The 17233-nt window shown below is 44.8% G+C and overlaps 2 protein-coding genes and 1 long non-coding RNA gene across 3 annotated transcripts in view; 2 read left to right on the forward strand and 1 right to left on the reverse strand.

Moving 5' to 3' along the window:
- Positions 1–17233, forward strand: part of LOC144485303 (uncharacterized) — a 461444-nt gene that overhangs the window by 223122 nt on the left and 221089 nt on the right. The window lies entirely within an intron of this gene.
- Positions 1–17233, forward strand: part of LOC144485284 (uncharacterized) — a 283279-nt gene that overhangs the window by 195954 nt on the left and 70092 nt on the right. The window contains 1 exon segment of the mRNA XM_078203491.1: positions 10513–11442. Coding sequence (XP_078059617.1) covers positions 10847–11442 — 596 coding nt within the window. The 5' untranslated portion in view covers positions 10513–10846.
- Positions 1–17233, reverse strand: part of LOC144485290 (uncharacterized) — a 308115-nt gene that overhangs the window by 44305 nt on the left and 246577 nt on the right. The window lies entirely within an intron of this gene.

Consider the following 17233-nt stretch of genomic DNA (forward strand, 5'->3'; position numbering starts at 1 on the left):
CGTAACGAGTTTTGAATGAAAATCCAGTCTTTCCAATATGATTATTGATTCATTATTTATAACTTAATCAAGGTTCATCAATTGTACAATCATCTGTTTCATGACTGGTTACTCCCTTCAGAATTTGATTAATACAGAAAATAAAATGAGCTCTTTCATCACATAGAGTCAGAGTGTCTGCAACAAGCTGCCAGAGGTAGTAGTAGAGGTGGGTACAATTTTGTCTTTTAAAAAGCATTTAGATAGTTACATAGGTACAATGGGTATAGAGGGATACGGGCCAAATGCGTGCAATTGGGATTAGCTTAGGGGTTTAAAAAAAGGCCAGCATGGACAAGTTGGGCCGAAGGGCCTGTTTCCATGCTGTAAACCTCTATGACTCTATTTGTTACATGGTCAGTGCATTCTGACTGGTGAGAGGCTGCTTTAATGTTGTGTGTTAGATAAGATTCATTAATTCAATCACTTGAGCTAGCAATTCCTGAATGGGCTCACATTTAACTATAGGGTTAGTTTCTAATGTAGCTGCTGCTGTTGATCATAGTAAGGAGTTTAACAACACCAGGTTAAAGTTGATCATATCCAGGACAGCACTATGGCAGATAACTAATTAAGTGCAGTTTTTGAAGAAAAAATGATATATCTAGATCATTGGATGCAATCGCAAACGGATCAGAAAACATCATTACCAAAATTGCCATTTAATGGTGGAGTGATTACCCATCATTCTCCGCGGGTCAGAAAGTGCTCTATCCTCACTATAGGGAGAGACTGCGCAGGCGTGGGGGAAATGCTGTGATTGGAGCATGCGGGTGTTGGTCTGTTCGATCAATATCAGGTGAGAAGCAACTGGAGGGGAATGGGGCTGGGGAAGAAATGGAACCGTCTTGTGGGGCCTGGGGAGCGGGGAAACTCATTAGTAAAAATTGCTCATGCCTCAGAGCCCGAATCCCAAACTCCCGGGTCCCGCGGGAGGCGCCGCCGACACTTTTGTTCATCCCGGGGGTGAACGGCCGCCATCTTTCCCGGGGCAATGGGCAGCAGGGCGCATGCGCAGGGAGCCCAGTCCCTCTGGGGCTTTGTTACCTTTTCTCCTTCATCCCTTTTCCCAGTCCCAGGCTGCAGGCTTCAGCTGGCAATGTGTGCATCCAGTGTGGAGGAGGCTCCAACTGGCAATGTGTGCATCCAGTGTGGAGGAGGCTCCAGTTGGCAATGTGTGTATCCAGTGTGGAGGAGGCTCCAGTTGGCAATGTGTGCATCCAGTGTGGAGGTGGCTCCAGTTGGCAATGATGTGCATCCAGTGTGGAGGTGGCTCCAGTTGGCAAAGATGTGCATCCAGTGTGGACATAGCGACAGCTGCCAGGGTCACTTTCACCTTGTGCCGGTCCCACCCATTCCCAGGTTCATTCAGCTCAATTTCACAACCCGCCTTTTTGTTTCTGTGGGTTCTCTCTCACTCCTTTTTTTCTGTTTTAAATCCTTCCACAGAGTATCGGGAGGGGAGGATTTACAGTCTGGAAACAACCTCATCATCGCATCAAAGTCTGACAGCCGCTGAATGCATCCTAACCTGAATATCGTCAGATTTTGAACACAGAACTGAAAAGCTCCATTCACAGTGGAGAGAAACTGTACATGTGTTCTGCATGTGGACAACGCTTCAGCCTGTCGAAACGTTAGTGCAGTCACTCCATGGAGAAACGGTGGAAATGTGTGGACTGTGGGAAGGGATTCCGTTACCCATCCAAGCTGGAAACTCATTGTCGTAGTCACACTGGGGAGAGGCCATTCTCCTGCTCTGAGTGTGAGAAGGGGTTCGTTAGGTCCTCCCACTTGCTGACACACCAGCAAATTCACACTGGGAAGAGACAATTCACCTGCACCGAATGTGGGAAGGGATTCACTCAGTCATCCAAACTGCTGTCACACCAGCGAGTTCACACTGGGGAGAGACCATTCACCTGCTCTGAATGTGGGAAAGGATTCACTGCTTCATCTTACCTGCTGACACATCAACGTGTTCACACTGATGAGAGACCTTTTAAATGCTCAGACTGTGGGAAGTGCTTTAAAAGATCTGGTGCACTGATGCGCCATCAATGTGCTCACACTGACGAGAGGCCATTCAGATGCAGACACTGTGGGACTGGGTTCAGACAATCATATAACCTCACTGTACATCAGCGAATTCACACTGGGGAGAGGCCGTTCACCTGCTCTGATTGTGGCAAGAGATTCTCTCAGTCATCCAAACTTCTGAAACACCAACGAATCCACAATTAACCATAGTGATCGGATTCTGCTGTTAATCACATTCAGGACTTAAATGTGTTCATTAGGTCTGTTTCTGCTGGAGTTGATGAAATCCAACCCAGTTATAGGGGTTAATATTCTGGATAAAAGTCAAATAAATTAGCTTTGTGTTCAATACTGTGCATTGAATCTTTTCAATAACATCAACATAAATGAATTCCTTTTCAAATATATGGATAAAAGCAAATTACTGTGGGTGCTGGAATCTGAAATAGAAAGAGAAAATGCTGGAAAATCTCAGCAGGTCTGGCAGCATCTGTAAGGAGAGAAAAGAGCTGATGTTTCAAGTCCAGATGACCCTTTTGTCAAAGCTCAAAACACCAGCTTTGACAAAGGGTCATCTGGACTCAAAACATCAGCTCTTTTCTCTCTTTACAGATGCTGCCAGACCTGCTGAGATTTCTCCTTTGGTTCCTTTTGAAATATCTCCCTTTGTTCTTCCTCCATCTTCACCTCCCACAAATGCTCATGGAGGAGAAACTCATGACCTTCTTTGTTGCTAAGTTTGAGACAATTCAATCAGCTGCCTCTGCTGCTTCCCTCCCTTTCCATATTCCTTCAGGTGCAGAAAGAGGCCATTCAGCCCAGCAAGTCTGCACTAATGCTCTGAAAGAACATCTTACCCAGCCCCCTTTACCGCCCCCCCCCCCCCGCCTCCCATCCTGTCCCAATAACCCCAGGCGCATTTTCCATGCCTACTCCACCTAAGCTACACATCTTGGGACAACAGGCAATTGAACATGGCCAATCCACCTGACCTGCACATCTTTAGCTTGTGGGAGGAAACTGGACATCCGAAGGAAACGCATGCAGACCTGGGGAGAACATGCAAACTCCACACAGACAGTGACCCAAGCTGGGAATCGAACCTGGGTCCCTGACACTTTGAGGCAGCAAGCTAATTGACTAGACAAAATCTCCTTTAAGGTTCCCCTTTGTCTTAGCTCTGAACTCACATCTTACTCTAGTTTCTCTCACCTTCTCTCATGTCCTCTTAGACCTCAGGGTGGTGCAAGCAGGCATTTAAGACGCATTTAGATGAACACCTGAAATGCTATAGCATAAAAGGGTACAGACCAAGTGAAGTGCTGGGTGATGGGATTGGAACGGAATGGTGTTTGATGACCAATGCAGACACGATTGGCTGAAAGGCCTCTTTCTGCGCTATCAAACTCTATGAGGAAGGAGGGTTGTTGATGTGCTGTCTGGGTGGGTGATATTTGGAGGAGCTGTCTCCCTAGGACTGAACTAAAGCATTTCATAGCAATGTGAGCCTTATAAGGAGCTCTTGGCGACACATAAAATCTCCTCACTCTGCTGAGCAACACTTTTGTATCTATTTCAGGCAGTGTGGAGAAAGACCCTGAGTGCACAGCTCAGGAATTTTAATAGCCAGGTAATGTGAACTCACTCACAAATCACATATGCCACATTGGAAGTTGAGATACATTTGTCCATGTTCAAATTTTAACTACTGTTCATAGAATTTTAGAATCCCTGCTGTTCAGAAGAGGCTATTCAGCCTATCGAGTCTGCATTGACTCTCTGACAGAGTATCTCACCCAGGCCCTCTCTTCTGCTCTATCCCTCCAACCCCACACATTACCATGGCTAATCCATCTAACCTGCACATCTTTGGACTGTAGGAGGAAACCAGAGCACCCAAAGGGAACCCACACAGACACGGGGAGAGCATGACAGACAGTCACCCAAGCTGGATTTGAACACGGGTCCCTGGAGCTGTGTGGCATAACTGTTGTGCCACTCTTTTTGTTGTTGAACGCTCAGTGACAACATATGGAAGCCCTGGTCAGAGCTGATTGTGTACTGAGGTTATCAATGGGTTTCGAATGTAAATTCACACACAATGAAGATCAGAATCATGTGAGTTTTTTCCTGCTCCACCGTCTGAACCAATAACTGTCTGCAACTGTTTCCCAAATATAAAAATGCTTTATGAAATGAGCAGTTTCCAATAAAATGAGTAAAACCCGAAACCAAAGACCACCAGCATCTCATTCACTTCATTTAACAAAGTGGAATGTGTTTAATCTAATTTGATGACTGTTTTTATCCAGAACGTCATTGACACAGAATATTAGAACATGTTTTTATTTGATGGTGGGCTAATATACCTATCAGGGGATTTGATATAAACCCTGTCAAACATTACATTTTCAATCCAGCTTTTCAAAGAGAGAATACAGTCGGCAGCAGCTTTGACTTATCTAGTCAGTGAAAACAGAATGTCAGTGAGGCAGTCACACACTGAGACCACACACGAGTCAGAGCCTTTCTACAATATGCTTATTTTAGAAATAAAGAACTTATAAACTTCCCAAGGCAGCTTCTCCTGCAAGTGCAGGAGATGTAACAGCTGCACTTTCACCTCCTCCCTACTCACCATCCAGGGGTTACACATACGTGCCTCAATCCCAAATGTGTCAAATAGTTTGAAATCACATTTTGGAAATGGAGGGAGATTTATTTAAAATAAATTGACACAATACATTTTTTATATAGATTCTAAGTTAAAAGATTTAATATCTCCACTGTATGTGGCATCTGTGCTATCTTACCCATGTAATGAAGTAAACACGACAAAATTCAACAAAATACAAAAGGTATTGTTACTGAGAGAATACATCATCAATATTTGATTTAATTTATTCTTGTTGCATGTACTGGGATACAGTGAAAAGTATTGTTTCTTATGTACTAGACAAACAAAGCATACTGTTCATAGAGTACAGAGGGGAAAAGGAAAGGATACGGTGCAGAATATAGTGCTGTTGTTACAGGTATGGTGAATGGAAAGATGAGCTTAATATATGGTAGGTCCATTCAAAATTCTGATGCAGCAAGGAAGTTGTTCTTGAATTAGTTGGCAGGTGTTTTCAGACTTTTGTATCTTTTTCTCGACAGAAGCAGGTGGAAGAGAGAAGGTCCGGGGTATGAGGGGTTCTTGATTATGCTGGCTGCTTTCTGAGGCAGTGGGAAGTGTAGAGAGAGTCAATGGATGGGAGACTGGTTTGCGTGATGGACTGGGGTATGTTCAGAACCCACAACCCTTTGTAATATTACTATGTGAATACATCACTAATAAAGGAGTTAGTGAGAGTGAAAGAGAAGGCTCTGAAAATCAAAGAGTAGCTCTTGAGAAAATCTCAAACCAGTCATTTAAAAATATATATTTTGATGCCCGAAGTAGAACCTTTCAGGCACAGAATTGTAGATTTTCCACCAAAGAACAATTTAGGATTAAAGTAAAAGTTTATAATTTTGTTGTAACAGAATTCCTGTTGAAAGTTCTTGAATTAAGAGAAATGGTGTTGTCAAAAATGGACCCTGAAGCCCTGAAAATTGGTGACATCGCCAGAATATTAAACCCCAGCCAGTCATATCAGCAGGAACAAAACCACGTATCAATACTAAACAAGATAAACAGCAGCAGTAACAGCAGAATCCAACCCCTGCAGTCACTAATGAACTTGCTGATGTCTCAGGAACCATTGTGACTGAGTCAATCCTTTCCCACACACAGAGCAGTTGAATGGTCTCTTAGTGTGAGTGCATTGGTGAGCCAGCAGGTTGAACCCCAGGCACGGAGCAAGTGAACGGCCTCTGTCCAGTGTGAACTCGCTGGTGAGCAGTGAGGTTGGATGACCGATTGAATCCTTTCCCACACACGGAGCAGCTGAATGGCCTCTCTCCAGTGTGAACTCGCTGGTGTAAAACAAGATTGGATGACTGCCTGAAACTCTTTCCACAGTCAGTGCAGCTGAATGGCTTCTCCTCAGTGTGAATTCGTTGGTGTCTCAGCAGGGTGGGTAAAACTGTGAATCCCTTCCCACACATGGAACAAGTAAACGGTCTCTCCCCAGTGTGAATCCGTTGGTGTGCAACGAGAGAGGTTGCCTGTCTGAAACTCTTTCCACAGGAAGTGCAGCTGAATGGCTTTTGAGTGTGAATCCGCTGGTGTGACAGCAGGTGGGATGACCCAGTGAATCCCTCCCTACACATGGAGCAGGTAAAAGGCCTCTCCCCAGTGTGAACTCGCTGGTGTAATGTGAAGTTGGATGACTGAGTGAATCTCTTTCCACACTCAGGGCAGGTGAACAGTCCCTCCCCGGTGTGAGTGCATTGGTGTGCCGTGAGTGCTGAAGAATGCCTGAACCTCTTTCCACAGGTAGTGCAGCTGAATGGCTTCTCCTCGGTGTGAATTCGCTGGTGTGACAAAAGGCCAGATAACTGAGTGAAAGCCTTCCCACACACAGAGCAGGTGAATGCCCTCTTCCCCGTGTGAACTCGCTGGTGTAATGATAGGTTGGATGACTGAGTGAATCCTTTCCCACATATGGAACAGGTGAATGGCCTCTCCCCAGTGTGACTGCGTTGATGGTTTTCCAGCAGGGATGGATAATTGAATCCTTTCCCACAATCTTCACATCTCCACCGTTTCTCCATAGTACCGGTGTCCGTGTGTCTCTCCAGGTTGGACAATCAGTTCAAGTCTTGTCCAAACATTGAACAAATGTATGGTTTTTCCTCACCTTGTATTTTGCAATGTTTTCTCAAGCTGAATAACTGGTTAAAGCTCTTTCCACAGTCAGTTCACTGGAACACTCACTCGGGTGTGTGTCTCGGTGCTTTTGCAGTCACTGATGTTTGAAATGTGTTCTTTGAGAACAGTTGATCATTTATCCTTCCACATTCAAAGACCGATGATATTCAGATCCTGATGGATGGAGTTACTCAACCAGAGCTTGATCTGACGTTTCACATCTGCAAATCCTTCGCTTCTGATTTCCTGTAGAAACAGTTCACAAACTCCGCTTCTCCGGGACAAACAAGCGCCAAGGCCAGCAATGACACTGCGCATGCTCCACATCACAATGCCCGGGGACTGATTGACGGCAGGCGCGGGCCAATAAGAAGAGGGGGCGGGGCTGGAGGACCGAGCGGGAGCGGCTGGTCCTCCAGCCAATCAGAGTGAATGAGGGGCGGCCAGGTCGGGAGTGGAGCATGCGCGGCAATGGTAAGGCGGTTGTGAGCCTGACAATGCAGTGTGTGGTCTGAGCATGCTCAGTGTCAGTCAGAGTGTCGGGGAGGGTGAGGGATGGAAACCACGGCTGCGCTGGAAACGGCCTCGGGCCCCGCCTTCCCCGCGGGGACAAGCCCAAGGGCGGCGGGCTCGCGAGCTGCCATCTTACGAGTGTGAATGAGTGTGAATGAGGGCGCTCAGAGAGGCGGAGCTTCCTCCCCAGGAATGTCTACCAGATCATCCGGTGTCCCGATGTCATATCGGAAACGACTTGATCCTAAACAAGGTGGGTCACCTGTCCCATTACCGCCGGATATTGAGACCAGACTCACGGTAATGGAACAGATGCGTCTAGTTGAAGGAAATGCGGACTTTTTGTAAACAATATGGATTTTGAAGACTGTAAGTCATCCTAAAATTCTCTTTCTATTGTTTTCAAAAAAAAATGGGCCTGGATTACCTAATCATAGAAACCCCACAGTGCAGAAGGAGGCCATTCGGCCCATCGAGTCTGCACCGACCACAATCCCACCCAGATTCCAGCATCCGCAGTATTTAATTTTTAGGATAAAATGTTTACGCAAAACAGAGGGAGTGGTGGCAAAGGGAGAAAAAGGATAAGGATGATAAAGTCTGGGTTCTGATTCTCCGAGCCCATGTAGAATTTTTTAAGAAGAGTGAACCAGTTTATAAAGAACGGAAGTTACCCATCCCTAACAAAAACTGATCAAATTAAAATAATTACGTTGAGGAATATAACAAAAAAACTTAATGGATGAAGTTTAAAATCAAGTTTGTTTTATTGTTAGAGAAGTTTTTTAAACTCGTGTAAAGTGATGTAATTGTGTGCCAAGTTTTTGCTGCTCACTCTCCACCCCTTTAGGTTCTGTAGGAAAGTTAACCCTTTCAGCAGACAGTTCATTTGTTTTTAAATCGCCTGAAAATTCATATTTATTTTAGTTTATAATTGAAGATTTATGGGAATTTGCTAAGGTGGGCGTTTGACATTTTTAAAGTATAAAGAAGGGGTCTTGAGAAGCCAATTTGGTAGAGAGAGGTGGAGGGAGAGATGTTTACAGAGAGGTGTTGAGAGCTGTTGGTGTGTTTGCCGCTGGGATAAACGTCTGAATCTCCTCTCACACACGGAGCAGGTGAATGGCTTCTCCCCAGTGTGAGTGCGCTGATGGACTTGTAAATCATTTTTACTTTTAAATCTCTTCTCACAGTCAGAACATTGAAATGGTCTCTGATCAGTGTGAACAAGTTGGTGTGTCAGAAGGTGGGATGACTGAGTGAATCTCTTCCCACACACTGAGCAGGTGAATGGCCTCACCGCCATGTGAGTGCGCTGGTGTCTCAGGAGGTCCTTTGTGCTTTTAAAGCTTTTCTCACAATCAGAACACTGAAACAGTCTCTGATCGGAGTGAACCTGCCGGTGAATCAGGAGGCTTGATAAAGCATGACATCCCCTCCCACATTCGAGGCAGGTGAACGGCCTCTCACCAGTGTGAACACGCCGGTGTGTATAGAGGCTGGATGAGTAAGCAAATCCTTTCCCACACTCAGAGCAGGTGAACGGCCTCTCTCCAGTGTGAATGCGACGATGAATGTCCAATTCGGACGCGTAATAATTGAATCCCCTCCCACAGTCCCCACATTTCAATGGTTTTTCAGTGGAGCGGGTGTCCTCGTGTGACTCCAGGTTGGATGATGAGTTGAAGTCTCGTTTACACAGAATATGTGTCGGGTCACTACTCACTGAGAATGATGTGATTATTTTTCAGACTTGTGAAACCACTTTCCATATTCAGCACATTGGAAACTCACAGGTGTGTGTGTGTGTAGGTGCTTTTTCAGTCACACTGATGTTTGAAATTCCCCACAACGCGCATTCTCCGAAATCCACACATGCGCATTCCCCAAATTCTGCCAATGTGCACTTCCGACTCACTGCCTCTCACCGTAGCTGGCCAATGGGGAGTGTTGGAACACCGGAAGGACTCTGGTCCTTGTGTGAATGAAGATTGAGCTTCAGACCGACTCAAACTTCCTCCTTCAAAGAGGCCAATATCTGTGAGTAAAACACTTTCTTTTCCCCCATTTCCATTTCTTTTCTCATTCTGGGGAGAATGGGGACTTGCAGCAACTGAAGGGAAAGGAAGTGAATCCAGGGAGGCTGCAGACTCTGGAAAGGTTGGCCCAGGTCTCTCTCTCTCTCTTAAAGACATTGACATCCTTTGCTCCCTCAGCTTGACACATTTATTTGTCTGGCTAAAAGGATGGTCACTTTCCTAATGTTCACAATTAAGGGGCTTGTTTCCCAGGAGATGACTGACATTTAAGGGGACAGTAAATTAATATAGGACAGAGACATGTCGAGTGTTGTTATATGATACAGATTAGATATATTATTTATGACTCTAATAAAATACATTTATTATTATTTATAGTCTTGTAATATAGAAATGTAGCTACGTTATATATTTCCAGTCATCTCTTTCCTCAGGCAATTGTTATTCTTGAATTTCCTTTCCACAGGGATCATTGCAGGTTGAGAATCATTAAATATATTCCAGGATGAGTTAGACTGATTTTTGACTGACAAGACTGTCAAGGCTTATGGGGAACATATGGGGAAATGGAGAGAAAGCTAAGATGACGAGGGATTTCCTGATTCAAGGATGTGGTGAAGCTTTGGAATTCTCCACCCTGGAGGCCTGTGGAGCCTCAGTCATCAAGAATTTTCAGGAGAGAGAGAGAGAGAGATTGGTTTGTAGATATTGAAGAAATCAAGGGAGATGGATTTAGTGTGGGGAGAATGATGCTGAGGTAGATGAGCCAATGATCTCCCGGAATGGTTTAAAAGGCATGATAGGCCAAGTGGCCAATCGCCGTTCCTATTTGTTATGATTTCTGTGCTGGACAGGAAGCAGTGAGCATGGATCTGTCAATCAGATTCAATCAGCACCTTCAGGAGAATTGGGAGGGTGAATATTAGATACAGCAGAGTGAGAATGGAGGGAGAGTGTGTGGGATGGAGATTTACAGCTTTTGGGGAATGAGAGAGGAAAGAATGTTCCATAGAAACTAGAATTGTCTGTTCTGAATTTCTATCCTGTACTGACAGTGATGACGTTTGCAAACTTGTTTTAGAGGATATTGAAAGAGGAATCACAGGCCGAAATCTCAATCGTCACATCTAGATCTGACAGAGTCATATTGCTTGGGACCTGAATATCATCAGCCATTGAATCCAGAAGGAGAAATGATTGTCTGGTCTGTTGATTTGAAAGGATTTTAAATGTCAGTTTGACTGGAAAAGGACCAACACACTGCCACAATCAAATGAGAGTGTTCAAGTGCATTGACTAAAGAGCTGAATAAAGATCACACCATTAACAGCGGGGAGAGACTGCACTCGTGTTGTGTGTGTGTTAATGAGGCTTCAACTGATTGTCCACCAAGGAGAGAGGCAAGGACACCTGCACCATGGAGAAACCATGGATATGTGGGGACTGTGGGAAGAGATGCAGATCCCCATCAGAACTGGAAGTTCATTGGCGCAGTCACACTGGAGAGAGGCCATTCACCTGCTCTCAATGTGGCAAGGGATTCACTCATTCATCCAACCTGTGGAAGCACCAGCGAGTTCACACTGGGGAGAGGCCGTTCACCTGCTCTCACTGTGGGAAGGGATTCAGTGATTCATCCAACCTGCGGGCACACCAGCGAGTTCACACTGGGGAGAGGCCGTTCATCTGCTCTCAGTGTGGGAAGGGATTCAGTGAATCTTCCCGCATGAGGAGACACCAGCGAGTTCACGCTGGGGAGAGACCATTCACCTGCTCTCAGTGTGGCAAGGGATTCAGTGAAATATGCCACCTGCGGAGACACCAGCGAGTTCACACTGGGGAGAGGCCGTTCACTTGCTCTCAGTGTGGGAAGGGATTCACTCAATTATCCCACCTGCAGACACACGAGCGAGTTCACACTGGGGAGAAGCCGTTCACCTGCTCTCAGTGTGGGAAGGGATTCAGTCAGTTGTCCAGCCTGCAGACACACCAGCGAGTTCACACTGGGGAAAAGCCATTCACCTGCTCTCAGTGTGGGGAGGAATTCACTAATTTATCCAGCCTGCAGATACACCAGCGAGTTCACACTGGGGAGAGACCATTCACCTGCTCTCAGTGTGGGAAGGGTTTCAGAGTTTCATCCCAGCTGCTGAGACACCAACAAGTTCATGAGTGATTCCAGAGTTGGATTCTGCGGTTGTTGTTTCTGCTCTCAATTACATCCAGGACTGCATTTTGTTCATTCTCACAGTTGGTCAATGGGGAGGGTCGGAGGGTTTCTTTCTGCTGGACTGGCCGGTCTCACGACTTTGCCTCCAGTGGGCTGATGCTCTTTGAGTCTTGTTGCAAATACCTGGTTTCAGATTTCACAAGGATCACAGAGTGACCGGGTGTTAGGAAGTTCAGAGATAATTAGTAAGGATTTCTGTTTGGAACCCCCCAAATGCCCATCCAATTTCCTTTGTAATTGTTTATTGTCTCCACTTCCTCCACCCTCGTAGGCAGCGAGTTCCAGGTCATTACCATTCGCTGCATCAAATTATTCTTCCTCGCATCCCCCCCTGTATCTCTGACTCAAAACTTTAAATCTGTGCCCTCTTGTCCTTGTCCCATCAGCTAATGGGAACAGCTTTTCTTTGTCCACCTTATCTAAACCTGTCAGAATCTTGTCAGGAATGTGTAGCTGGAAATCCCTCCCTAACAGCACTGTGGGTGTACTTACACCTCAGGCATTGTAGCAGTTCAGGAAGGCAGTGTTGGGGTTGATCGTGGCCGAGGCAGCTACATACAGCCACATATTCTGTTATAATTGAAGGACTGCAGATTGAATGTGAGGCATTATGGGACTGGACTATCTTAACCACATTCCTGTGACTGCTCAATTTCTGCAATCACGGACCATTAAAGCTGCTTAGCAAAACTCCGAAAGAGGACCTTGTGAGAATATTTACACAGAATGAGTGAGGATTAAACTTATTCCATAAGTTTGGGCAGCATGGTAGCACAGTGGTTAGCACTGCTGCCTCACAGCGCCAGGGACCCGGGTTCGATTCCTGGCTTGGGTCACTGTCTGTGTGGAGTTTGCACATTCTCCCCGTGTCCCCGTTTCCTCCGGGTGCCCCGGTTTCCTCCCAAAGCCCAAAGATGTGCGGGTTAGGTGGATTGGCCTCGGGAGTCAGGGGGACTAGCTAGGACAAATGCATGGGCGATAGGGCCTGTGTGTGAATGTGGTCGGTGCAGACTCGATGGGCCAAATGGCCTCCTTCTGCACAATAGGATTCTATGAATCTATGAATAACCAGCTGATATTCAGTGGCTGAGATATCCGAATCTGTAAAAAGGGGGTCTGACCAATCAACAAACGGTGGTAAGTAGATTAAGAAGCATTCTCAGGCATTGCTTAAATTATTTTATCATACATTTGTGATAAGAACTGTGAAGGTCTTGTGACCCGTCGTCGGTGAAGTGACGGTACACTCCAAGTAGCACTGGACTGAAAGTGGATCTCGAAGAGTGGATTCTAATGGCTATAATCCAACCCAAGCATGGCCAGTGAAAAATCCAGAGCTCGAGTGAGCACCAGACAGATTTCTTACCTGTCTTTTGGAAACTAAGAACAAGAAACTTATCGATAAAATGATTTGAGAATAGAGCCAACATTTTGAGTCGAGATGACACTTCATAGGAGCTCTCATGAAGGGTCATCCAGACTCGAAACGTTGGCTCTATTCTCTCTCTACAGATGCTGTCAGATCTGCTGGGATTTTCCAGCATTTTCTGTTTTTGTTTTACTTTTATAATGAATGATTAGTCTGATTGGAATCCCCACGGCCCTCCCGCAAAACAGAGAGAAAGTGGTGGCAAAAGGAGAAAAAGGATATGGATGATAGAGTCTGGGTTCTGATTCTCCGAGCCCATGTAGAATTAACAAAATGAGTGAACCAGTTTATAAAGAACAGAAATTACCCATCCCTAACAAAAAACTGATCAAATTAAAATAGGTTGAGAACATGACAAAAAAATTAATAGATGAAGTTTAAAATCAAGTTTCTTTTGTTGTTAGAGAGGGGATTTTTCACAGTAACTTCATTGCAGTGTCAATGTCAGCTTACTTGAGACGAATTATAAACTTTAAGTTTTTTAAAGTTATTTTGTTTGAGGGGTTCAGAATAGGCTATTGAAACAGGGTGGACTGACTTAGACTAACGTAGAATAAGGACCACAACATGCCTTATTTATATTATACAAAGGTACTGTCTGCATGGAGACACATATAACCACTGGTAGAGAATTTAAACATGTATTTCAAATTTAAATATGTACTTTTTGTACTAAAATGTATACCTTGGCCAAACTGCAGACTGCCCTAAAGCATAATGGGATAAAAGCTGTGTGAGACAGGCCACATTCTGTCAGAAGAGTGAAGCCACAGAGCACAGTTTTTATCAGTATGAGTTATAAAAGTAAACGCTTCCCAGACACTAGAATGAATGGAATTATTCATTTTTTAGTGATAAGGGATGGCTCAGCAGACAGTGGAAAGGAACTTTTGAACCCTATAACCTATGTAATAGAAGTTGCTGAGAGTCAGTTAGAAAGCACCCTATGGACCTATGTAAGTGAAAGTTGCAAAGTAACAGTGGGCAGGAACTTTCAGATTCGACAGACCAATGAATTTCCATTCTTCCAGAAGATAGGATGTTATTGGCCAAGGTAAATATTGTACACGAACACGATTGGAGCATCCAGTTAGGATGACAGAGTGGGCGGGTGAAATGAACTTTCAAAATAGTATAACTAAAGGGCCAATGTATTGTAACTTTAGAAAGGAGTTGGACTGCCCAGCTGCCTTTCTCAATAAGTAATGCCTTTAACCAGTATACTGTCTTTTGCAAATCTTTGTATTAACTGGGTTCAGCCCAATACTTAGCCTCTGAGAAAAACCCCCATCATATGTAAAGTGAAGTAATTGTGGGCCAAGTTTTTTCTGCTCACTCCCGACCCCTTTAGGTTCTGTAGAAAAGTTAACCCTTTCAGCAGACAGTTCATTTCTTTGTAAATCACCTGGAAACTCATGTGTCTATTTTAGTTTTTGATTGAGGATTTATGGGAACCAGTTAAATGTGGAAATTTTAAGCGGAGCCTGGAGGAATTTGGAAGAACTGTGAGGATTTTATCGTGTTGTCACCTCAACCCCAGATAAAGAACAAAGATTTTGCAGCTGGCAACATGTTTGGGATTTTAAATCAACAAAGACTTGATGTTTCCTATAAAATCAGGCCTTGGAAGTTGGCTAAAAAAAAGTTTAAGTTGTAATGAAGGGGAATGAAGGATCTTGTATCTTATTTTAATCAAGGAGTTGTGAGCTTAGACCATAAGACATTGGAGCAGAAATAGGCCACTCAGCCCATCGAGTCTTCTCCGCTATTCAATCATGGCTGATATTTTTCTCATCCCCATTCTCCTGCCTTTTCCCCATAACCCCTGATCCCCTTATTAATCAAGAACCTATCGATCTCTGTCTTATAGACACTCAATGAACTGACCTTCACAGCCTTCTGCGGCAAAGAGTTCCAAAGATTCACCACTCTCTGACTGAAGAAATTCCTCCTCATCTCTGTTTTAAAGGATCATCCCTTTAACCTCAGGTTGTGCCCTCTGGTTCTAGTTTTTCCTACTAAGTTTCAATAAGATCCCAACTCATCCTTCTAAACTCCAATGAGTACAGACCCAGAGTCCTCAACCATTCTTCATACGACAAGCTCTTCATTCCAGAGATCATTCTTGTGAAGCTCCTCCAGACCCTTTCCAAGAGCAGCATATCCTTCCTTAGATGTGGGGCTCAAAACTGCTCACAACACTCCAAGTGGGGTCTGACCAGAGCCTTATACAGTCTAAGAAGTACATTGTTGCTCTTGTATTCTAACCCTCTTGACATGAATGCTAACATTGCATCTGCCTTCCGAACTGCCAACTAAACCTGCACGTTAACTTTAAGAGAATCTTGAACAATGACTCCCAAGTCCCTTTGTGCTTCTGATTGCCGAAGCATTTCCCCATTTAGAAAATAGTCTATGCCTCCATTCCTCCTCCCCAAGTGCTTAATCTCACACTTTTCCACATTGTATTCCATCTGCCACTTCTTTGCCACTTCATGTTGTTTTGTTTCTTAAAGACTTGATTAGTTGTACGTATTCGCATTCCAACCATTATTCATGTAAATTGAGTTTGTGTCTTTATATGCTCTGTTTGTGAACAGAATTCCCACTCACCTGAAGAAGGGGCTTGCAGCTCCGAAAGCTTGTGTGGCTTTTGCTACCAAATAAACCTGTTGGACTTTAACCTGGTGTTGTTAAACTTCTTACTGTGTTAACCTATCTAACCCACACAGCTTGGGAGACAAAGAGGGAATTCAACATTGCAAATCCACTGAACCTGGGCATCTTTGGTCTGTGGGTGGAAACTGGAGCACCCGGAGGAAGCCCACGCAGACACAGGGAGAACATGCGAACTCCACACAGACATTCACCCAAGGCTGGAATTAAATGGGTCCCTGGCGCTGTGAGGCAGCAGTGCTAACCACTGTGCCACCATGTCACCCTATAGTTGAGGCCAAAACATTGTCTAATTTCAAGAAGATATGAGATATACTCTTGGGGCTAACGGGATCAAGGGATATGGGAGGCAGGCGGGTGGGGGTGGTGGGGGGGGGGGGGGGGGGGGGGGGGGGCTGGAATCAGGAAATTGAATTTGATGATCAGCCATGATCAAGGTGAATGGTGGAACAGGCTCAAAGGGCCGAATGGCCTACTCCTGCTTCTAGTTTCTATGTATCTCTCCACTGTGCCAGCATTCCATCCAGTGGCACAGTGGTTCGCACTGCTGCCTCAAAAAAACAAATACAACAATGGCTTTGGCATCTGCTACAATGTGACTGACAGTTTGACAACGGAGTCAAGGGCATCAGGAGCAAAAGATACCCTGGGAGGTGGAGAAGAATGTGACGGAGATTACGAGTGGGTCCTTGATAGGTTTTCTAAAGAGATTCAGAAAGGAAATAGTGAGTTGGAAAAAGTCCAGAATAAATTAATTTACAGTTACATTGGAAACCTGTTGCCTCACAGCTGAGTACAAAATATAAAGAGTTGAGGGAACTGGTGGATAAGCTGCAGAATGGAGCTGATTGCTGGCAGGAGAGCACGTCTGACCTGGACAATCAGTTACATTGGGAACAGGGGGCAGATGATAGGGTGAGTGGAGCTCAGAAAAATCTACTGCTGTTCGGCCAAACTCTGGAACAAGATATTGATTTACAGTCAGAAAATATCAGATCAAGTGAAGAGTTAGAAAATGCCATGGGGACTTTGAGGATGTTAATTCAGCCACAAAGTGACACCTCCCTGAAGCAGACCACTCCCCGTGTTTAGCTAACATCAAACAACCTGAGACACAAATCAGTCACCAGCGAGCAGATGTAGTGGTTTTCTCCAAAAAAGAATCACTGAAAGCACTCCCCCCTCTCCTCTGTCTCTCCTGTGTGATAAGGGAATGCAGGTGTGTGAGGGTAGCCATGACCTTTGCACCATCATGATCCACAACCCTTACTCCAAGTTGGTTTGCCCAGTTGAAGGAATACCGTACATTTGAGTCATAATTGTTGAGGCAGGGCGTTGTTTGAAAGCATCATCGATTCGAAGAATTAGTTTGGAAAGGGAATAAAAATTAATTTAATTTGAACAGCCGTGAGTTTCTGTTTGAAATAAATTCAGACTGTGCTAAAATGTGAAAGGAATGTATTTGGGTT

Source organism: Mustelus asterias, unplaced genomic scaffold (genome assembly GCF_964213995.1).
Source record: "Mustelus asterias unplaced genomic scaffold, sMusAst1.hap1.1 HAP1_SCAFFOLD_184, whole genome shotgun sequence".
Classification (NCBI taxonomy): domain Eukaryota; kingdom Metazoa; phylum Chordata; class Chondrichthyes; order Carcharhiniformes; family Triakidae; genus Mustelus; species Mustelus asterias.